This window comes from Poecilia reticulata, chromosome 2 (assembly GCF_904066995.2).
Source record: "Poecilia reticulata chromosome 2, P_reticulata-male-v2, whole genome shotgun sequence".
Classification (NCBI taxonomy): domain Eukaryota; kingdom Metazoa; phylum Chordata; class Actinopteri; order Cyprinodontiformes; family Poeciliidae; genus Poecilia; species Poecilia reticulata.
In genome coordinates, this window is record NC_088831.1 from 4987752 (window position 1) to 5011353 (window position 23602).

The 23602-nt window shown below is 40.3% G+C and overlaps 1 protein-coding gene across 3 annotated transcripts in view; it reads left to right on the plus strand.

The window, feature by feature from the left end:
• Positions 1–10693: 10693 nt before the first annotated feature.
• The window catches only part of LOC103474188 (sodium-driven chloride bicarbonate exchanger-like), a 37953-nt gene continuing 25044 nt past the window's right edge, over positions 10694–23602 (plus strand). Inside the window, exons 1-2 of one of the 3 annotated variants that reach the window (XM_081615641.1) lie at positions 10694–11285; positions 13464–13493. In XM_081615641.1, coding sequence (XP_081471767.1) covers positions 11238–11285; positions 13464–13493 — 78 coding nt within the window. In that variant the 5' untranslated portion in view covers positions 10694–11237. Of the gene's footprint in view, positions 11286–13463; positions 13494–16261; positions 16856–23602 lie in introns of those variants that run through there. The other 2 variants (XM_008425006.3, XM_017302003.2) reach the window with 2 other exon arrangements.

Below are 23602 nucleotides of genomic sequence, written 5' to 3' on the forward strand. Positions count from 1 at the left end.
CTTAGGTTGTCATGCTGCTCTAAATTGGCATTGCGTGAGTATATTTGACATCTATTTTATTACTATTGTTTTTTTTAATGTTCCAAATATTTGCCCAGTCGTGATTTTTGTCATATCTATCTGTCCTCAACATAGTTCTATTGTGCGTATTTTGGATTTATAAGCTGAGCACAGGGCGCCTGCCTTTGCCTTGCTTTGCCTTTGCCTTGCCCTTTGCTTTGCCTTTGCCGTTGCCTTGCCCTTTGCTTTGCCTTGCCCTTTGCCTTGCCCTTTGCTTTGCCTTTGCCTTGCCCTTTGCTTTGCCTTTGCCTTGCCTTGCCTTACCTTTGCCTTGCCTTTGCTTTGCCTTTGCCTTGCCCTTTGCCCTTGCCCTTGCCTTGCCTTGCCCTTTGCTTTGCCTTGCCTTGCCCTTTGCCTTGCCTTGCGTTGCCCTTTGCTTTGCCTTGCGTTGCTCTTTGCCTTGCATTGCCCTTTGCTTTGCCTTGCCCTTTGCCTTGCTTTGCCTTTGCCTTGCCCTTTGCTTTGCCTTTTCCTTGCCCTTTGCCTGTGCCCTTGCCTTGCCTTGCCCTTTGCCTTGCCCTTTGCTTTGCCTTTGCCTTTGCCTTGCTTTGCCTTTGCCTTGCCCTTTGCTTTGCCTTTGCCTTGCCCTTTGCTTTGCCTTTGCCTTGCCTTTGCCATTGCCTTGCCTTCCCTTGCCTTGGTCACCACCGTCCTGCAACCTTTAGATGTGTCTCTGCTCTAACACACCTGGATCAAATAAACTGCTCATTTCCAGCCTATTTCAGAGAGGAATGAATACTGGTGAGGAAATTCAGACATTTTGGAGCAGAGGTGAATCTAAAAGTTGCAGGATGGTAACCCTTGAGGACTGGAGTTGGTGACCCCTGGCCTACTGGATCATTTCAGTGGAGATTTCAGACTGTGGCAGGAAGCCGGAGTGCCCGGAGAGAAACCTGCAAACAGGATACCTGTCAAATCTTTTTACATTTTGTCCCATAAATTTAAATCAGACATGTTTGGTCCCAGTCAGATTTCTGCAGCTCAAAATGATTACTAATTAGATCTTCTAGGATTCTTTTCTTCTTCCGATGTTAATATTTGTAGCTCCTCTCCAAAGGGCCCTTTGCCTTCTTCCAGAGGAGGGGCTGGAGAAACTAACCTCTGGTGTCTGATCACTTCTTCTCATAAATGTAAATGAATCCATTGTTGAGCATGTCTTCACTGCAGTCACTGTCTGCAGTGAAGACATGCTCGTTGTCTGCCTTCACGGTTTGTTGTCCCTCCATTAAGTAACAGTAAATGTTTGTCTGCTTTGGATCCCCACAGATGACCGAGGACAGGTGGTACGTCTCCGTCCCACATTCTGCAGGCACATCGATGGTCTGAGTGGTTTTGTTTGGTATTCCCTGGTAAACCTATGCAGAAAAAACACCAGGACCTTGTTATCGGTCAGGCAGTGTTTCTTCTGCCAGGGTGACCCGCAGCCTGAACAACGGCGTTTGCACGCCAAATCCAACCAGTATTCAAGCAGTATAGATATACTGGTTGAAAATAATACTGGTGGAAGGGCAATCATGGCGCCGTCGTTCAGGAGCCTGAGGGAAGTGGCTCCACAGTTAGAGCAAGAGTCGTTGTCATACAACTCTCTATCTGTGTCGCTGCCAAACGAATCCAGCCAGACCAGCACAGACTCCAGCAAACGTTTGATGTCGTAATCCTTTCCCACGCCTGATGGCAGCTTCTTCTCCCTCAGCTCCATCAGAACTGGGGAAAGGTCTTCCTGACAAAAATGCTTGCCGGGCTGACGGACAGCTGAGAGGAGGAGACTTCCACAGCAGGGGATGGACGATGCCTCCAGAAAAACCCTTTCCTGAGCAAGACACCGCTTGGTGACGCTCAAGTTTAGGACGCTCTGGAATGCAGCGTTCACCCAGCTGTTCTGGAGCTCATTGGAGAACTTGAAGAAGTTCTCCTCCGCTTGTCCTGGTCCTGCAGATGTCGTCCCTACATCTGGCAGATCTGAGCCAACGCTATCTACTGAATTAACGTTAGGGAAACAGGAAACCTCGACAGCAACAGAGATATTTACATTTAGAGCTGGTTTTTCGAACAAACAAGCAACTCTGTTGTGTTCTGAAATACAACGTTCCCCGTCCGGGGAACGTTGTATTTCAAAGGACCCTGAGAAAGTGGCCTTCAGAGGACTCTCCTGTAAGGATGGGACCAGCGAAACCAAAGCTTTGGCTGTCACTTCAGCCACAGCTTTGGCTGCGAGATCAGCCGCAGACCAATCTTCCCCAGCCGGGTTAGATTTTTCTGCGACTGTATTCTCACCCTCACGTTGTACCATCGTTTCTGAACAAACCTCCCCAGCCGGGTCGGTTTGTCCAGAGACAGTACCATCATCCTCTGTACTGTCTCGTTCAGAGGACGAGATGGAGTCTGAGGTCCCAACGTCCAGCACCTTTTCAGAACAAACCTCCCCAGCCGGGTCGGTTCGTTCTTTGGAACTGGATGAAAATCCTTTCCAAAACAGATCGTCCTCTTCATCCTGATCGTTTTCTTCGTTGCAGTCCTTACCTGGAAAAAAACGATCGCACACTTTCTTCATCCCAGTCGTCACGGCATATCCGATGCCCCAACCAACCGGGAATATTAGGGGAACAAGCGCCGTTGCAAAACTGAACATTGTTGCTTTACACAAATATGAAACTCCAAGAAATGTCAAAATGTCTGAATCCTGACTGATGCTTAGAGATTTCAGCATTCAAGCATTAGAACTTCTTTGATCTACTGTGATGTACATAATATCATCTATGACCTCATCAGTGAGCTCACTGGACTTCTGGTGCAACGCCTTGCTTCTAGATTGTTGCTATGGAAATGATCAGCTCAGCTCTGCATGACTCAAGCTGACATAAATATTTAAATAAAACATAATTTTTATTTATTTAACATGAAGAGATTAATAGATTTGTATACGATTTAATTTTTGTGGTTTTCCATACCTGCTGTGGTATAAATGTTCTGAAGCCTTTTATCCACTATTATTTTTAATTACTATTAATTCATTAGGATTATTCATGTATTAATCAATGCACAGTGCCAGGAAATGTTTGTGACTTATTATATTTATTTTTATAAATTTTCGCAGACAATTTAATGCTGTGACTATTTTACGAAACAACAGGATCCAGCCCTGCACTTATACATCATTTTATTGAGGTCCAAAACCTAGAAGTTCTTGGATTGCGTCATTCAGGAGTCTTGGGGATAAAAGGGCTTCATGATTGTATTTCAAAGGCAGATTTCAAGAACAACTCGGGCAAGAGTTTGGGTCAGACTGTGCTATTCCGGGATGTAGAGGTGTGCAGGAACACACACACACACACACACACACACACACACACATATATATATATATATATATATATATATGGGGTTTACTGTTTACTTCGGAACAAATTGCGACAAACCCACTGAATTGATTGACAGGTGCCATCATATCAATTGAACGAGCGCGCGCCTAACATTACAAGTGCGTAACAGAGGTTACGAAACACCCCATGCCCCCCCTCACCTCAGAAATGAATCCGGCGCCGCTGCCTGCACCACCTACTGGACCTTCACTGACTTTATTTCCAGGATTTGGTTTCTGGTCAAGATAAGATAGTTAATTTCTTGTTTAGCAAGATGAACCAAAAAGAAATATTTAGAAAAAATGGCCTGCAATCTGCACTGAAATGTTATATTGAATGTATCAGATCATTGTGAAGTTGTTAAACATTTTAAACAAGGTTTTTACAGAAGATCTTTTCAATAGCTGATCGAGAGGTTTTTCTAGTGATTATTTAAATTCAGATTGTTAAAAATGTTAGAAACATCCGTCTTGTTGAGGGTTTTAAAGAGAGATTACTTAATTGATGAGTTAAATTAAATTAATGTAGCAACTTTTTATATTTACTCAATTAGTCTTCTGTTCTATTAGATGTTTGTCTAAAGTAGCGGTTCTCAACGTCGGCGGTACCGCCCCCCAGGGGGCGTTCAGAGGACGGCAGGGGGCGCTGGCGAACATTTTTACAAAAGGGGGGCGCAACAATACCAGTTTAGACTTTGAGCAACTTGGTAAAACTATATTGTGTAACATTAAATCATGCTTGGCTGCTACTGTATCGATGGCAGCTCTTCTATTCAGTGTTTGTAGCTTCATGGCGCAGCTCCGCTCCGCATCAGTTCAGCGTTACACCGGCTGACGACGCTGCTGTGATTCACTTTGTCTGGTATTTATGTAGCTACATATGTTTTGGCAGAAACACTCAGCACTTTTAAATTTCAATAATCAGAATACAGAAATTGTTTCCGTTGTTTTAAAAGGTTTATGTCAGTCTGCCTTTCCCCCATCGATGTTTCCCGACCGTCCTGCACCTTAGGGAGTAAAAAAAAAAAAAAAAAAAAAAAAAACCGCTGCGCACATTGCGCAAAACTCTGAAACGTGAAGCGGGCAAAACGGAGCGAAGAACTAGATGTGACTTATGGCATAAAAACAGAGAATCCGACGCTGAACATCAACACATGATGTGAAACACATGAGATTAGGCGGCGCAGCAGGTGATGAATAAATATTACTGATCAATAAACAATAAAATAAATCTAGCAACAGGAAAGAAACTAAAGTGAACATGGCAATAAACCAAGAGAGGATAATACTAATCAAATGAAACTAAATGGAAATGAATGAAGAACAAAATGCAAGAATAAACTAAGAAACTAAACTAAATACAGAGGAATAAACTGGTATGGCAAGACCTTTCGAGCAATAATTAATACAGAGACTGTATGCAGTGGCGGAGCCAGAGGGGGGGCCAGTGCCCCCCCTGTCATCTGATTTCCCCCCCAGTGGCCCCCCCTGATGATTGACATGTAACAGCACCAGGTTATTCCTGTACATTATTTGGAATCATTCTAAGTCAACCTAATATCTAAAGAAGAAAAACAATAATAAATATATGAAAAGAAAATGTATAAAACTTTATATAAGTCCATGTGATGACATAAATAAATAGATTTTTATCAGGCGCAATACAAGCCTCCTTTATACTCATAAAAACAAGCTGATATTCAGGCACGTGCAGAGGGAGGAGCTGGGGGGGCTTGAGCACCTGCCCTTTTTGCTCCTTGCCACCAAGTGCCCTTTTGGTCAATTTTTTTTATTTTTATGTATTATTTTCTAAGCCCTCTTGTGACACATAACATATGCTAAAATTATTATTATTTTTTTTTTTTTGTACAACATAATAAGCCCTCTGGTCACCTTGTTACCTTTGACCTTTTGCCCGTGACGCATGACGCAGTTGCCTCTCACACAGTGAGATAAGGCGGCTAACAGGAGCTCAACGTAGCGAGCGTTCCAGATTACAGAACAGTTTTTGGTGAATTATAAAAAAACGTTTTTGGTGAATAAAGTGAAGTAGACTTGCTGCTTGTCAGGAGGGAAAACGTTGAAGTATCGTTTCTGCTTCAGCTCGGAGTCGCGGTTTAAGCAGAGAGGTAATGAAATACAACAGACACTGACAGGCCTCTGCGTCTGCCTTTCTCTGAAGAACTACTGAGCGGGAGGAGACAACCAGGTGAGGAGAAACTGTTCTTATCTATCGATTCAGTATTTTTATCATACAGACATTAGGCTGTTGTTGTTGTGCTATTAGCTAGCTGCTAGCTAACAACTTTGCTAGCAAAGCAAGATAACAAAAAAGCTTCTCCCCGGTTATCTTTAATCATATCAGTCATTCTTCATTATCGCTTATGCAATAAGGGCACATTGCCTGTCTAAAACCGATCATCTCCATAATGGATATATGTCCGATCTTCTAATTTCGTTTGCTGCATAATGTACATTTCATTTATTCTAGCCTTAGGTAAATGTATCTTGAAGGAAAATAGCACTTAAATAAAAGTCCAACAAGGATATTCATTTAGAATTAAAAATAACTCACCCTGAATTACCATGATAGATATAATGAATGTAATAAAATTGACATTAATGAAGGGGGAAAAAACTCAACCCAGACTTTAAGTAAGTTTAGGGTCTGGTTCACAGAGTATGAAGTTAAATTTTTCCCCCAATTATTCAATGGAAAAAAAAACTAACCTCAGTTAAGTAAAATAAAATTGTAATCAAAACTTTTGGAATTGTAATGATTTCTTTTTAAAAAAAAATCATAAAAAAAAAAAAACTTTTTAATTAAATAACTAATTTTTGTCTTGTGAACATAAAAAGTTATTTGCCAAACATAAACATTTATTTGCACACATCAGAAATCTTTTGTTGTGATTTTTGTTCCTGCCCACGACTCATATGAGAATCACAAGCAAAACTTTGAGTCACAAACAAAACCTTAGAATATTAAGAAAAGATTTCTGACATGCACAAATAAGTTTGTTTTGCAAAAAAAAAAAAAAAGTACTTCATGAGACGAATGTGATTTAAATGTTTAAAAAAGTGTTTTAAGCAAAACTCGGTAGGCTTTTCTCATGGTGACATTCAACAATACAATTCAATATTTGCTTTTGTTTTTTTTTGTTTTTTTCCGCAGTTCCACGTTAAAGTTTGATGCAGCTCTGCTTTCCTGAATGGACCATCTTCATCTCCACTGCAGCAAACAGGCAGCTCTTTTTATAGATTACAGTCACTAAAAGGTTGCATTGTGCCCTTGTTTATATTTTTAATAGTGTAATTATGTAAAGACAAAATATGTCTGGTGGTCCAGCTCTGATTTACATATCTTGCTAAATTGCGGGTTTGAATATTGCAATACTTTCCTATAACAAAATAGACCTGCAGAAAGAAATTACTAATAAAATATCTTACATATGCATAGTTGTATGCTCTATGTAGAAATTCTTAGCTTTGATTGTACATGTCACAATTTTGTAATTTATCATTGTTTATTAAACTCTGAAAGCTGAGTGGCTTCGTTAATATTCTGTCCTAGAATGCGGTTGGATGTGCCCTTTTTTTTTTTTTAGCACCTGCCCCTTTAGTGGTCTCTGCACGGCCCTGCTCAGGAGACCATCCGCCACCTCATCAGGAGCATGCCCAGGCGTTGTAGGGAGGTCATACACAATACTGAGCCTCATTTTGACTTGTTTTAAGGACATCACATTAAAGTTGGATCAGCCTGTAGTGTGTTTTTTCACTTTAATTTTGTGTGTGGCTCCAAATCCAGGCCTTCATTGGTTAATAAATTTGATTTCCATTGATGATTTTTGTGTGATTTTTGTTGTCAGCACATTCACCTTTGTACAGAACAAAGTATTCAATGAGAATATTTCATTCATTCAGATCTAGGATGTGTTGTTTGAGTGTTCCCTTTATTTTTTTGAGCAGTGTATTTCCCAACCTTCTCCAATAGATCTCAGACTTGAACCATTTTCAGAAAATACTTGGAAAAAATGTGCAGCTTTTAAAATGGAAAATCTTTCGTCAGATTAACAGTGCCAGTGAGCTAAACTCTGAAGAAACCGATGTGATGCGCCAAAGGTGCTGTTTATGCAAAATACATTTAAGAGGATGTGAAGTTGGGATGCCCTTACCTCATTTGAACAAAGGCCACAGATATAGGACTGTGAAGTACAAAACCGTGATAGACAGCTTCCGACAGCTGAACTTCCCATTCAGTCACCAAGTAGGAACCAAAGATAAGATGTTCTTATTAACATGTAATAAGAAAAAAGCTGTAGTGTCCTTTCTCTTACATACTACCTGAAGTACTCATGTTAATCAATGAACAATGTTGCTTAAATGAAGACTAAAGCTGGAAAAGGTCACTCTTTCTCCCTGTGAATAGTTTGTATACAATTATGGATGGTTTGTGTCTTTTGGTAGCACTGGGTCTTACGCATAGCTTCTTTAATTTCTAAGGTTTAATGTCACTAATCAAGTGAAACAGTATATACCAAGTGTAGCTAGTTCTACTAATGAGCTTAGACGTCTTTTGAGCTTGTCCTCAAATAAGCTTTCTTTGTTACGGAGCGTGGTACTGGAACATTACGCTCTGGAAATGTTTTTCTTAAGCAGGAACAAGGTAACTGGTCAGAGTTTCTGAGAAGATTGGAAACCTGAATGACATCACTGCCTATGAACCCTGTCACCCTCAACCTGTGATGACACCCGCAGCTGGCTGACGTCCACAGCAGCTTCTTCTGAAGGTTTTCAAAACAGACATTCACACCTCCAACACACTCACCCACACAAAAGGACTAACCGCACACCATCACAGGGTTAAAAGAGTAACGACCTGTCACCCTGATAGACAGGATCCGACAGAGAGGATCCTCATCAAGGGCAGCTAACATCTCTGCAAACCCCACACATACTGGACACAAACCTTTACCTTCAGGTTGGCACTATGGAGTGCTATTTGCAGAAACCAGGTGCCACAAAGTCAGTCTCTGTTATTTGTGTATAATCTTGGCCAATAAAGCTGATTCTGAAGATTGATGGAGCCAAAGCCAGAGCAGTCCTGGAAAACAAATATGATTAAAAACTTGGTACTGGTGCAGAGGAGGACGGCCTGTCATGATCTGTGTGTTGTCGGTCAGTTTGGCTTTGAGTTTTGTATCGTGGTCATTTTTTTTGTATTCTATATTTATATTCTCCTTCAGTTTATAGATTCTATGAATTTTGTTCGGTTCTTTCAGTATTCTCATGTGTTTAAATGTTTTGTTGCTTTTCTAGTTTTCTGTTTATTTCCCTCAGATTCCTATATAATAATTTTGATGTTCACTTGACAGTTTTTCTTCAGTCCTCCAGCCATGTTCTGCCGTTTCTTTAGATTCATCTGGTCCTTGTTTCACTAATCACTTACTTCCCCAATGCCTTCTGTTCCTTCTCTTTCTTTCCTGCCCTCTAGCAGTCTTGTCTATTGGTCTGCCTGCCTTCCTGAACACAATCCTCAGCTTAGCTTTCCTGCTCCTTTTGTGTCTCTGCCATGGCTGTAAGTTTTGTTTTGTCTTTGTTTTCAATAAGCCTCCCCAAACAGGATCTTACCATCTTCCACAACAACTAAACAAGACAAGTCTGCCAGCCCAGCAGTGGCAAAAGAGTAAATGATGGAAATTAAATTCTAAGTTATTTTATTTCTTCTGGGCTTGTATAAACCTGACAATTTTACTGAAGTAGAAGAACCATTGACAATAGTGAGGTTTTTAACTTGACAATAACAGAGGTCCTGATGAGTGCTGTAATCTTAAACCACTTTTCCTAAAGATGGCAACTTAAATTATAAGTAATTTTTAACCCTGACTTTAAGTGAAACCCCCTTGGACTGGAAATCTGTCCTTGCTACTCTTTTACAAGAAAGTGACCTCTGTCTTTCAAACAATTACAGAGCAATCTCTAAATCTATCTGTCTTTGCAAAGGTCCTGCTCAAAGGATATCTGGCCATATAGTCTGTTTTTTTCTCCATTTCAGTCAGGTTTCTGCAAAAATCACAGTATTGTCACCTCTACTTTTATAACTGTAATTGATTGATTTATTACTGTAATCAAATGTCTTTCAGGTTTTGGAAAGTATTTCACTAGTAGAGTCTACTTTTGATAAACTGATACTTATTTGAATGTTAGGGACCATATTCACTTTTATATAATATAATTATAAGTTCTTTTAGGATCTTACTACACAAGTAAGTCTTGCTTTTCTTACTGCGTGAAACAGAAATTGGGGGAAACGACCTTTCTCCCTGTTGTACTATGAAAACGTATGTAAACGTTTCCACTCCATTGTCCGCACACACTAGATAATGGAGTATTGAGATTTTTCCTCAACTGTGGTCAGCTTATTCAACATTGTGTGCTCTACTATAAAATTAACTGGACGTCTTCATATATACAACAGCTCAGTCATTAGTGTGTGGTTATTTACAAAACTATTCTGGGTACTACTCCTTCTTATCTATCTTGTCTCTTAACAACAAAACATGCTTGAAAGTTGCACTCTGTAGGCCCCAAATTAGTCTAGACCTAAAAAAACTATTTGGTAATAAGACCGTGAAGTCCAAATAACTTTATGATCCTCATACTGTAGTCATGGTCATTTTTCATGCATTCCCATGTTTTATAGCACATTTAATATATGTTTATTTGTTTTCAAGTCACAAAGTTCTACAATGCCTTAACATTTCTCATATTTTGTCATGATACAACCACAAACCTTACTGTGTTTTTTGGGGATTTATGTGACAGGCCAACACAAAGTAGCACATAATTAAAAAGCTGATGTAAAATTATTCATAGTTTTTGACATTTTTTCCACAAGTAATCATAAAAATGTGGCTTGGTTTGGTATCTTGCCTTCCCCCCTCCCACCCTTTCTTTTTGAGTCAGTTTTTAAGTCTAGTATGTAGACCAATAATTCAACGATAGCCTCATCTGACAACAACGCCTTTTTCAACATATTTTCTATGTCAAACTTCAAAAAAGTCCGCTTATAGTTGTCCATGAACAGTAAAACACATTCTGGTTTGGTTGAGAAGTGACCAGAAGAGGGCGCCATTGTGTTAACTTGAACCCAGCAGCATCCGGGGGTGATTTGGATGCCAGTTGCCGGTGGAACATTGCGTGCCGCAACAAGAAGCAGAGATGCGATTGACAGAAGACTGCAGATTGCCTGCATGTTGGCGGGAATAATAAGACAACCAACACGAAGAGCTGACAACGACCTTTAGAAAAATAAGCCATTATGATTGGCGGATTTCCCCTGTCATGCAAACATGAAAGCGGTCCAACATGGCTGTTATTCTTTCTGTTCCATTTCTGTCTTATTACCCATGATCCACACATGACCCACTGTGTTTTAAATCTTCTGGTGAAAGGCTGAATTAGAAACCAAAACGCCTTTAGCTCACATGCACGACTGAAAACATGGAGGTATAAACCCCCACTGGCAGAAGAAACCCCCGCATAAAAAGTGTGTGTGTCAAAATGGAAAGCGCAGCCACCCCTCCTTTGTGCGTAAACGATGCGGGGCCAGGGCAGGAACACTTTGCTACCTTCATCTGAGAAAACCCGGCCGGTGAAGGCTCAGTAGGGGAGGGGAGAAGGATAAAATCTGAAGAAGAAGAAGAAAAAAACGCCAGCGTCAAGTGAGCGTCGCTTTCCAAAGCAGCGGTCTGCCGAGGAGGAGCGCAGCGTCGCCACCTGGTTATATTCTGAGGCCGAGGAAGAGGAGAGGGAAAAGATGGACATCACCGACCAAGGAGCCCAAATGGAGCCGCTCTTACCCACGGTAAGCACACACTGATCTCGATGTTCAGCTTAACATGTGAGCGTAGTTTATTTCCTCTTTGGAATATATATATATATATATGTATATTTAAAAAAAAAATCAGGCGAACGATTCATTTTGAGCGTTTCACGTTGCAGTCGTGACAGACATAAACGCTCCTGATCACACGGGGAAGGAATACGGTCTTAAATGTGCCACATTTCAGCTGTGAGTCCACGCAGCCAAACCCAGATGCCCTCAATTACAGAAGTGGCGCACAGGTGGGATACACGGCAGCAACAGTTCTGCTTTGCAAATTGGCTTCCCTGCATCTCACCTATACATGTCTATAGCGTGGATCATATGGTTAACATGGGTTTATACACCGCAGACGGTGGAACATGCTGTCAAAGCTGGGATCGAGATGTTCCAGGAGCTGGAAGTGTTTGATCCCAGCAGGCTGGATGCACTGTAACCAGCTTCCTGTTAATCTTACAGAAAGATGGCACAGACATTTATAATGTAGCTCAGTTATATTAGTCAGTACAAGCACAAGCGTCTTGACGTAGTTATCTTTTTTGATCTGCTGCTGGAGTTTAAAAAATGAGCCTTAATCCAGCCAGCAGCTGTGATAGTGCAACACAAAGTGGTGCATCATTCTGAGGTGGAATGAAAATGATGCACAGGTTTCTAAGCTTGTATAAAAAAATTATTCTGAAAAGTGTTGTGCATGTTTTCACCCCCTCTATCAAGATGCCTCTAAACAAGTCCAGCGCAACAACTTTAATACTTTATAGAGTCAACTTTAGCTACTTCAAGTCTTGAAATTGTTTCAAAATAACTCAGACTCTGGATAGAAAATTAAAAATGTTGATTTTTAAAAAAAAATTTTTATCCACTGTAGCTGTATGTTTATCGTTTTCCTGTCGGAAGGTGAAGGACTCGGGTTAATTCCAGAACTGCTCCATATAAATTGTTATCCTTGTTTATGTTGAATAAAAACGTTCCCACACTTGGTGACGCTTTTCTAGGCCAAACATTTCTTGTTTTTCTCTCGCAAGGTTTTTTTTTTTCTCAACAATCCCTTTTTTTCTTGCCAACTGTGAAATTAGAGAAGTGCACGACTAGTAGTTGTGCTCCAATCAGACTCTACCACCTGAGCAGTGGGTCTCGCAGCTCTTCCCGAGCTACCGTAAGCTTTCTGGCTGCTTCTCTGATTAATGTTCTCGTTGCTTGCCCTTTCATTTTCGGCATTCAGCTGTTCTTGGTAGGTTTTTATTCAGAAAGAGACTGAGTTACACACAGATTCACTTTATTTTCTAATTAAATGTCTCCCAAAGCCAACTGGTGCGCTGGATTTTATCATCACAAAAGCAGGTTAAATCATTTCTGATTTTTGTTCAGTTTTCTTCCGCTTCACCCATGTGCTCTTCCCAATAAAATACAATAACGCCCCCATCAAAACGTACTATTCCAAAGCACTGCTGCATGCATTAGTATTCAGGTGAGACTATGCCATTTTAAAATAATGAAAAAAAAGATGGCCACTCCATTGCATGCAGTGTCAGTGTGAGAGCAGGAAGATAGCATCCATTGTTTTGTGCGGACCAGTAATAAAAAGCGCTGATTGCTCTGGAGGCCAATCAATAGTCCGACTGCTCTATTTGGGGTGGTGTTATGTGAGGACGTGGTTTTCTAGCATAAGGTGAAGCCTGTAACGCAGTTCCCCCCCCCCTGCACTCAGTGCAGCACGGCTGCTTCCTTGTCATTGTAAGTCATTGTTGTCTCCCCTGGCCCCCCACACCGCCTGCTCCTACCCTGCAAGCAGCAATTGTTGCCATAGTTTCACTCTGATGTGTATGGTTATGTGAGGTATTAGTTTGGCGAGCATCTCAGGGGATCATTATACCAACTCGCTTCGCCGTGTTTCTGGGTTCTCAAGGTTAAACATGAAAGTATGACTGATTAAATTCTCGAGAGATTGCTTTTGAGTTTCTTAAATTATTTACAGTACAGGTATTAATACACGTTACACTGTCACGTAAAATCCTGTTGAAATACATTGAGGTTTGTGGGGTTTTTTTAGGAACATGTGATTATTTCAGAGTATTTGAATACTTAACTCCATTTTTTTATGTTCAATAATTGGTTCACAGAGTAAATAGATTTTAACTTGTCTCATTGTTCTTTGACTTTCAGGAACAAAGTTCTCAAGAAAGTAAAGATGTGGTGAGTAGACTCCATCAGTATTTGCTTAAGTAAGATAGACTTGTTTTAATAACCCTTCATATTTCAGTATTTATATAATAATAGCAATAACATGATGGTAATGGTAGTTTCTCGGAGTGCATCAGTCTCTTACGTCAACATGTTGGATGTTTTTTTTGCCATCTTTGACTTTGAGGTTGCATGGATTTCTGGTTGGTCCACCATTGCCTTTCAATCAGGTTGAGGTCTGCACTTTGACTAGGCCATCAGTTAGTTCTGTTATAGATTTGCTGGTGTATTTGGCATTACTGTCCAGTTCATGACCCCGCTTCAGCCAAGCTGTTAGTCCGTGTCCTTTGACTGTGACACAGGCCCAAACCACCACCCTGCCAACCCATGCTGGACAGGTGGTGTGATGTATTTGTGCTCATGCAGCATGCTTAGTTTCAACAGGGTAACATTGAATTATGGATAAATAATTCAGCATTATAATAAATTGTTCCAGAAGTGTTTTGTTTCGTTTAGATGTTGCCGTATTCTTTAGAGAAACAAAAGGCTTTCTTGTTGGAACGGTTCAAAGAAGCCATGTTGCTTCACTCTTTATTCTGACTGTGCTAACTGAGGTTTGTCGAATCTGTTATGGATTTCTTTAGTCTTTTGTTGTTTCTCTGAGCAACTCACTCTTGGGAAGAACAGATCCCCCCCACACTGTCTCAAATGTCGTTCTCTTGTAAATAATTGTTCACTGTAGACGGGTGGATTTAAATTGAATTCTTGTTTTTCACCTCAACACATTCCTACTTTTGAAGTTCACTTTGACAGTTCAAGGGACAACATGTTGTGAGTTTGTTTAATTTGGATAACTCCAGAGGTGAATTAACTGTAGTTATTTTCTGCTAATATTACAATGGTATACAATATTCCTTTGTTATTAAGAACAACACCAAAAGTATTATATTTCTATGTTACTGGTGTTTTGTCCATCTTTTGTTCCCAGTGTAAAAATATTGGAGTTAAACTTAATGTCCCACAGCTGCAGTGGGCTAACTGTGATTAGCCAGCTTGCTTAGCAGATGTCCTGCATTATTGGATCCGAGTTGTGACACATGCCACAATGCATCTGGAATCCTCAGCAGGCTGTCTTCAATCAATAACAGGAATTAAGTGGAGTTGGAGCTTTCAACGCATTAAACGCTCTGAGGAGCTCCCCGGGTGAGAGTGGAAGCAGGCCTCCGAGCCAGTTCTGGAGGACGGGTATGAAGCGTGTTTGAGTTGTATGACATCCACTCTGATGAAATATTGCTTATGCAACTGATGGCTCACAGCCACACCGAGGACAGGACTAAGCACAAAGTGGCAGACATTGGAAAAATGTTGAATCCTCCACTCAGATGAGGTCAAGGGTTCAGCAGAGCTGAAAGTATGGGCATATGAAGCTGGGAGCTTTAGAAAAAAACTTTCATTTGTTTTATTTTTCAGGAAAGATATGTTAGAAACTGAGTAATGTCCACTGGCTCAGTTTTTAGTGAGCAGAGTTTCTTTTCTTTGTGCAGAACATTTTTACATGACCTTATGTGAACATAGTTCTGCTTAAATTAACTATTGTAAAAAGAAACTTATTTATTTACACCGACCCAAAATAGAATTAAATTGGCTTTAACTAAACATAACTGAACTACAATGAGTTTCATTGACTGAAATTGAACTGCATGAACTTAAAGGTGATTAACTGAACTGAACACAATTGAATTCAGCTTTACATAATTGAACTGAACTACCTTGTGAATGCATAGTAATTGCAGTCTTTATAAACTCATGAATATACAGAAAGGGATATGAAATCTGTCATTATTTGGAAAATTAGTAAGAAGAAACAAATTCTGTTCAGTCTACCTGACCTAAATAGGTAAGGTTTTGTCTGATTTTATGTCAGTCTGTGAGACAAATAGTGTCACTTGTTTTTTTTAAAGTGTAGGTAAATATCTGGTTTCAACTGAGCCTGAACAGAATTAAATTAGAGATATGTTTTGGGTAATCAGTTACACAAGTAAAAATATTCCACGATGTAAAGGACGGCAGATAAAGGAATTTGTCATGAGAAAGAAATATAAGCAATTCAAGCAAAATCCACACAACTCGGAGTACATGCCGGCAGTAGGTCTAAATATGCGGGAACCTAAAGTAACAGATTTTGATCTCCTAGAAGCAGCGCTTGGTGACTCTGACCAGGATCCTCTGTCCTGGTATAGCAGGGTACATCTCCGGCTTGTGGAGAACCAGCGGGGACAGTCAGAGGACGTGCGCTGATGTTGCCTGGGCTTATTCTTTGGAATGTTGTGTTCTTCTCAGATCAGAGAAAACTTTTTCCAACTTGGTGATTTGGCTTGCGAAAAACTGGCAGGCAGACAAGGAAGGGAGAGGAGCTGTAAGGTGAGAGATAAACGGTTAAATGAAGAGCAGTGGAATGAAAAGTGTTTTTAATAGCTTTAGAAATGGGGAATTTTGATATTGTACCCTGTAAAGGTAGGAATTTTGATGTTGAACGTTTGTAGCATAGCAGAAGAATCTTCTTCTTCTCCCTCTCTGTTCTGCTGACGATGCAGCTTAGCCAAAGAGCAGCTTCTTTACCTGAGGTAGGCTCAGCCGACACACATACATACACAAGCATCGTAATGTGCACATGCAGTGATCAGTGGGACTGCAGCAACTACAGCATGCACCGCTCCCCGCCTGCCGTGTTCAAGACGCGCCGTGACTCGTAGTGGGGAAAGTGTAGCAGGACTTGTGCGAACCTCCCCCCCCATTGCAGGATGGCGTTTTTGGCTCCCTGTGACCTAAGACTCTTCTCTTCGGTAATGCTACACAACCCTATAGCTCAGGGAGTCAGCGGAGCAGAACGGTGCACAGCGCAGCATCGGTGATGTCAGAGCGCTAATCTCTCTGGGGGGATTGGCGGATGGACGCTTGTCAGAAGCATTTGATGCTGCCCTGGATGAAAGCCTTGGGAGGCAGAGCGAGAGACGGAGACAGAGACTGGCGCTGGAGCTGTGCTACTTTTCTTTTCGAATGCCGATGTTGTGGAGCCTTTGGAAGCGGGGCTGCTTCCGCGTTCCAGCATGGGAAGAGTGACTGATGAGAGCGGCCGAGGGAAGGAGAGGTTCTGACCGAGATGAGCCGACAGATGAGCTGACTCTGTCCTTCTCTGAGGTTTCCTCTCACTTTTTGTCCAACTCGCACAAGCATCCTGAGCTCAGAGTCGGAGTCAGGCCTCGAGCCCTCGCTTTTCATTTTCTACCACTGCTGCAAGCACAAGGGGAGTTAGCGGGCAACCTTTCATGAACACCATGATCTCAGTGGATCTCAATAAGGGATTTGTTTATCAGGTATGTCCCTTTGTTTTTGTATGATCCTTTCCTGTTGCTGTATTAGCTGAAATAAATTTTTTTTGGCTAGACAGTATCTGTAAAGTTTCAAAGTACCCTAAAGAAGTATTTCTGTGACATATTTTCGTAACTTTGTGGGAATTGGCTTGAGTCAGGTTGCCAGTGTCTGGGCTGCATCATTGTAGTGCAAGTAAAGGCTAGGCTCTTTTTGTAAAATGAGAGCTAGTTCAGTTGGTTTATGAGTGTATACTCCAGAGGAGGGTGGCTGACAGATGGGACTGTCATTCTGGAGCTTTTACTGTACTTGCTACTCCATGCTCTATAACCCTCACCCTAATTTCTGATGCTGAAGACAAGCCAGGAATGCTAGATTGTTGCTGTCGATGTAGTTTTCGTCTTGGTTTATGGATATATGACGATTCTGACTTGCCTCTAGTTGATTGACCAGATCTGCTGCCTGCACTGTGTCTCCTGCTCTGTCTGAGAGAACAGGTGATGTAGCGCTGTCCCCTGGGTACTTTGCGTACTGTGCTCTGTACGCCACCAGCGCTGATCCTGCTGCCACTGCCACGGTCACCACAGCCATCTGTGGGGGTGAAAACCATGACAACAGAAGCTGTCAGCCAATCGCAGATCTTGTACTTTTGTCACTGATAATCCGTGTTCCCTGTTTGTGATCTACAACAATCACCGTGGCTCCTAACACTTGCAGAAAGTCCACTAAGGCAGATTGAGATTAAAGAGATTGACATTATGCAACTGTGTTTAGAGCGGGATGGGCCACTTGCATGGCTACTTCTGCGTGCACGGTGAAGGACAAATGCCTCGTTTTGTATGATTTTTTTATTGCACTCTACCTGTCCTATTTCTCAGCGCCTGAAATTGTAAACATTCATCAACCCTGCTGCTGTGGGAGCCTCAGGAGAGATTGTTGAAGGGCACAGAAAGGAGGTCGCATATCTTCTTCCCAGTGAGCAATGTTACTGAACACAGATTCCTGGAAGATAGCCTGTGAGATTCAGTGAACCTGGGATTTACTCTGGCCTAAAAAATGAAATATGATAGTTGAAAACATCTCTGTTGTTCCTCATCTTTAGTATCTCCTGTTGGCTGCATTTGGGATCTTCTGTTCAGTATGTCAAAAGATTTAGTCCTCATTTGCAAAATGCACTGCAAACATAATCACACCATTTGAATTTCAATATATTATACTGAGACTTCATGCAATTTCTCAAAGTAGTGCATAATTGTAAACTGGAAAGTTCCATCGGTTGAGTCCAGGTGTGTGTAATTTAATCTGTAAATCCAGTTCTGTGAAGACCCCACAGGTTTGTTAGAGAATATTTGAGAACAAGCAGTACCACACAGCAGAGAAATACAGCAGACAGGTCAGAGAGAAAGTTCTGGGAAGGTTTAAAGCAGAATTTCATTGTAAAACAATATCCGGAGCTTTGAATGTCTTTTAAAACACTATTATCTGGAAAAGGAAAGAGTAAACGAAAGCACAATGAAGTAGAAACCTACCAAGATATGGTTGTATACCTCAAATGACAGGTCCTGCAAAAATGGCATTAAACAAAGAAGCAACTAAGATCCTCTCAAGTTCAGGTGGGAGAATATGTTAACCCCTTATCTGTCACCCTCAATGGATGCATGAGGACACTGGTGTCATGATAACAGTTAAGGACCACTATGAAGAGTGAATGCACATTAGGAGTGTTGCGTCTTGTCTTATCAGTTAAGATTCACCAAGATAGTCTTTTAGTAGAAGACGTTGCAGCTTTGTCCACTGATCAGTCACAGCAGTTGGGGTTGTTTGCTAGAAAAGGGCGGACGCGTACTTTTGTGTGTTTGACGCTGCCAGTGTGCGTCGCCCTTCAGCTGTAAACTCAACAAGATGAAAGGAATTGTTTAACAAAAAAACACGAGAAAAGCTATTTACAGTTTACGTCAAGACAGGTAGGTGACGGCAGAAACTGTTCAGACTGAACACATCTGCATGGTAGCACATAACGGTGACTGAGACAGTGACACTGGTCAGAGTGTATGGGAAGTTTGATGGAGATATATGCAGCACTATTCAGGACAAAAATAGCTACACCAGTTAGTTTCCATCCTGTCTGACTGATTTGGAGGTATTCTGCAAAAAGGAATGCTCAGAACATTTTCGTACATAGATGTTGTGAATCTGGTCGTGTCACACCAAAACAGTTAGAATTGTGATTGCTGTAAGTTGCAGTTTTACAGAGTTTTGACTCAGATTGCTGAATACAAACACTTACCACACTAAATTTTTCAAAGTCACAAATCATTTTATTTGCATTTTAGAATTCTGTGATGGCATGTCATGTAGAAACCTTATAAAATATATTGGTGTTGTGGTTTTCAGAATTGGAGAAAGTTAAATATCTACAAAATGAGACTTTAGTTTTGCTAAAGTCTCAATTGGTCTAAATTTAGCTTCTCTTGTGGCTCACTATTTTTAGATTTAAAGCAACTCAAATCCTGTTTTTAGTCAGTTGAAGACAAAATGTATACATACGCTGAATAAAAATATGTATGCTAAGCTAATATATCGTATGTTATCAACACTGCGCAGCAAAGAACAGGAAATCAGATTTTCTTTAAAAGTCATCAGCGTCAATTTTTAGACCTACTTTTGAATTGAATATAGTAAAAAGTGGTGTTATTAATGATTACTGTAATTCATGTTGCTGTTGTTCACACTAATGCCTTTATAACAGAAAGATAGTCATTTACCTCATGCAAAAATTCAAGAAACACAATCAAGACTTTGTAAAGTAAAACCTTTTATTGTCCAGTATTCACAATAAAACAATACAACGTTCTTATTTCAAAAGTAAAAAGTTACATGACAAACAGTCAGCAATTTATATTTTAGATAAGCTTCTCTGAAAGTAGATTCTTCTGTCAGGAATAATTGTGACTAGGATTCAGTAAAACATAAAGATCCCCTATATGTCCAAATTTAGCTATTCAAGAATATAGGTAGTTTTATATAAATATGTAAAGGTTTTTTTATGTCTATATGAATCAGAAATAAAGCTGCAGAGCTAAAGGAAAAAACTCCACCTAATTAATAAACAGTAGTAGCATACATTTTACTGTTAAAATAATGAAAATTTTACTTTTTTTTTTTTTTGGCGACCCTAAACTCAGAGGCAACAAGTTGTCCATGAGTCGCCTGCAAATCCTGTTCTAAAAAATGTATCTGAAATTGTTGCTTTTAAAAAAAAATTTTTTGGGAAACAAAAAGCAAAATGTCAAAACTTTCAAACAAAATTGTGTTCCTTGATTAAGAACTTCACCTTTTCGGGAGTCAAATTTGTACAAAACAAACAGCCATTGCTGGGACAGGCTAGTGGGCGTAGCTATTACGTGGGCTAACACTGCTTTGTCTTAAAAGGCAAAATTATTGTACTTGCAAAACGGTGTGGAAAGGTGAAAAGCACATTCTTGACGTCCTCTATTGTTCAACAGGAAGCCAGTATGAGGATTAGAAAAGTAATGGCTTCGTTCAAGAAGTTTAAAGTGCTGGTAGTTTAGTGTCTATGGTAAATTGCTAATGAGCTACAGAAACCATGACCATTTGTATTTTTTTTTTATTTTGCCATGTTGGTTAAAAAAATTCACTTTTGGTTTTATATGTTCTATAACTTAACTCACCATCAAACCACATCTAAACAATTCCAAAATATGGATTAGACAGCTTCTTTTCATTTTCATTTGCATAGACAGAACCATGTTTTATTCATGCTGACATTGAAAAGGGTGACAATTTTGACAGTAGTTCAAAGCTGTTTTGAACCGCCATCTCATTACGGCTTGAACAAAGGTAGACGAGTTTTGAGATGCGACGGAACTGGAAGATCTGAAACGTCATGAAATGCTCCACAGCGTGTTTGATTGCTGGCTGGTGGCTTCATTATTTACTAATCCCCAACTAATACAACATGTGGTGCTTCAGGTTTATGTTGTGCACATGTAGGTGTAGAGAAAATGATGGTCGATTTTATGAAATGTGTAAACTGATCAAATGAACTTGTCTTGTGTGGTTCAGATGTGAATAAATGCAGACTTGGTTGTCACTCGTAGAGTTGCGTTTCATTAGGATTTAACTTTAACAGCTTTTTAAGACAAAACAATGAACAGGAGGAGAGCGGGTCAAACTTTTCATCTTTCTCTGTATGTTAGTGTTTGAAAAGACAAACACTAACATACGAACATATGAACAAGGACTTTGTGAAACATCCAATACTATCACTGAAGTATGCACTGCTTCTTCTTTTCAAAATACTGCATGTATACTGGGATCAAGGATGTGCAACTCATAATACTGAGTACATTCATTACTTTTCTATGATTTCACAGTCTTGTTTTTCATCATGGGTTCATCACCGAACTGGTCCCACAAAGTTGAGAGCATAAAATTTATGGAGGGCTAAAAAGGGACAAAATTACATGAATAAATAGAATAAATACTTTACCTAAATGGCAATGGATTTATTAAAAATAGATTATCTGTGATATTTGCCCATCAAAGTTGAGGTGCGATTACACTGATGTGTTGAACTCCACTAGTCTAGATTCTTTGAAAGCAGATTGATTGTAGTCAAGTATAATTTTGCATCAGAATCAAACCGCGACACTTCTTCAACAGTGTTTTCTCATAGGATGGTGTGTTCAAGGTTCGGTGTTGGATTTCTGGTAAAAAAAAAAAATCACAATTATACACCACAAATCCAAATGAAACACATTCAAAACCAGGGAATAGACTAGATATCTGTTTGGTTTTCTGTTCGTCAGAGGCAGCTCAGTGTCAGTTGTCCTCAGGAAGCGATGACACTCAGCTCCCATCATGGCACGAGTACTCAAACACGTTTCTACATGCATGTACATAAACACACACTCACACTTAACACTTTGTGACATTAGAGCTTCCAGAAACCTGTGTTGCTCGCTCATCCATGCCACTCCTCCCCATCACATCACAGCCTGCACGTATGAGTATGCATTAGATCGTCTGCATCACGTGTTCGTCACATACTGATGAAGAGGTTTATGCTGAAATACACGAGCTGGTTGGAAAGAGAACGCAAAACATTCCAGGGTAAACAATCGTGCACTTGAATTCGGTTCATGTTACATTCTGTTCATTGCATCCCCCCCTTCATCCCTCCTGTTCCGCCTCCCCGCCATCCCCCCCTCCCACCCAGAGTCCTGATCACGTGCCCAGTGCTCCCATTCGCTCTGAAATCTCCATCGCTGAACGACGAACGAACGGGAAAAGCAGCAGAATTAATTCTCCTCCCCGCATTGGGCCCTCCGTCGCCCATCCAGCGGTTGGAGACGAGGTTTCATCCCGTCATAACTGCTCACAGATTAATCTCAGCCCAGATTGGTGAGCCGGCACGCTGCTGGTCTGGGGTCAGCGGCATTGGGCGGAGGAAACTGGTGCCTATAAATAGAAGCCGGGACCTGCAGGGAGGAGATTCTGGCTCATCTGTCAAAGCTTTGTGTGGGACAGAGAAGGGAAGGGTGCAGCATCAGTCAGGGATATTGGATGTCAGTCTTTATTTCATTTAATGGGCGGTTACTAGGAGATGAGTAAATTATAAAAGAGACAAAAAAAAAGGAAGTAGTGGAAAATGTGAAGGTCCCATACAGCTAGCAGTAAATGGGATTTGTTGTCACATGGAGAAAGGGGGTGATTATCTTTTCACAAGATGTGTCCATAATAATAATCAAGTTTCTTTAATAACCAAACATGTTCTTCACAAATAATAATACACTGATATTAAAGCTGGCTAGTTAAGTTTACTCAATAAGGGCAAAAGCTGCGTTTCCATTACAAATGTGCGCAAAACTAATGTAGAAAAAACACAATTAAATAAGGAACGCAATTAGAATCACACACAAATAGGTTTGTTCATTCAGTAAGTCACTAAAAATGCCATGCTGTGGTTCTCTAACTACTTCCTGTTGTGGTTTGTGTTGGTGGTAAAGTTCCTTTGTTGATCATGTGACTCGTGTGATTAAAAGAAAAAAGTGTTTCTGTTGCAGTTTTGTGAAATAAATCAATTTTGATCCAGCCCAAAAAACTTCCTAAGCCTACCACCAAAACCTTTTATCAGAACAGATTAGTTTTTGTTTCAGCCATTCTTTTAAACCTCTAAAGTCCGCAAACTTTTTTTTTTTTTTTTGGCTGATGGTTCCAAATCTGAGAACCAGGAAGATGCTTTATATTTTGGTGGTTAGAAGCCTCTTCTTTTTGCATCTCCTGACTTTTAGAATCATTTTGCTCAGTAGCTCAAACTCACTAGACTATAAATAAGAAATAAGTGCTTCATAAGAGATGAAACCTATTTTCTGCACTAATTAGTTTTATTGCAGTAAAATGCACTGGCAAAATGCAAAGCAGAGAACAAAATGTTCTGGAGGTTCTGGGCTAGAATTTCCAATACCTTGGGAAAACACTTCAATCCTTTCATCTATTTCAGCCACAAACATTGTATTTTTGGGGGATTTTATGTGAACTCATAATGACTCCTAATCTTGAAGTGAAACAAACATCTTACTTGTTGGATGTCTCAACTTTTCACACCTACATTTATATTATTTTCTCCATTTTTCTTTGTAAAATAACTCAAGCTCAATCAGACTGGATGGAGAGAGAGTGTGGACTGTAGTTTCTAAGTCATGACTTAGATTTTCATCTAGGTTTAC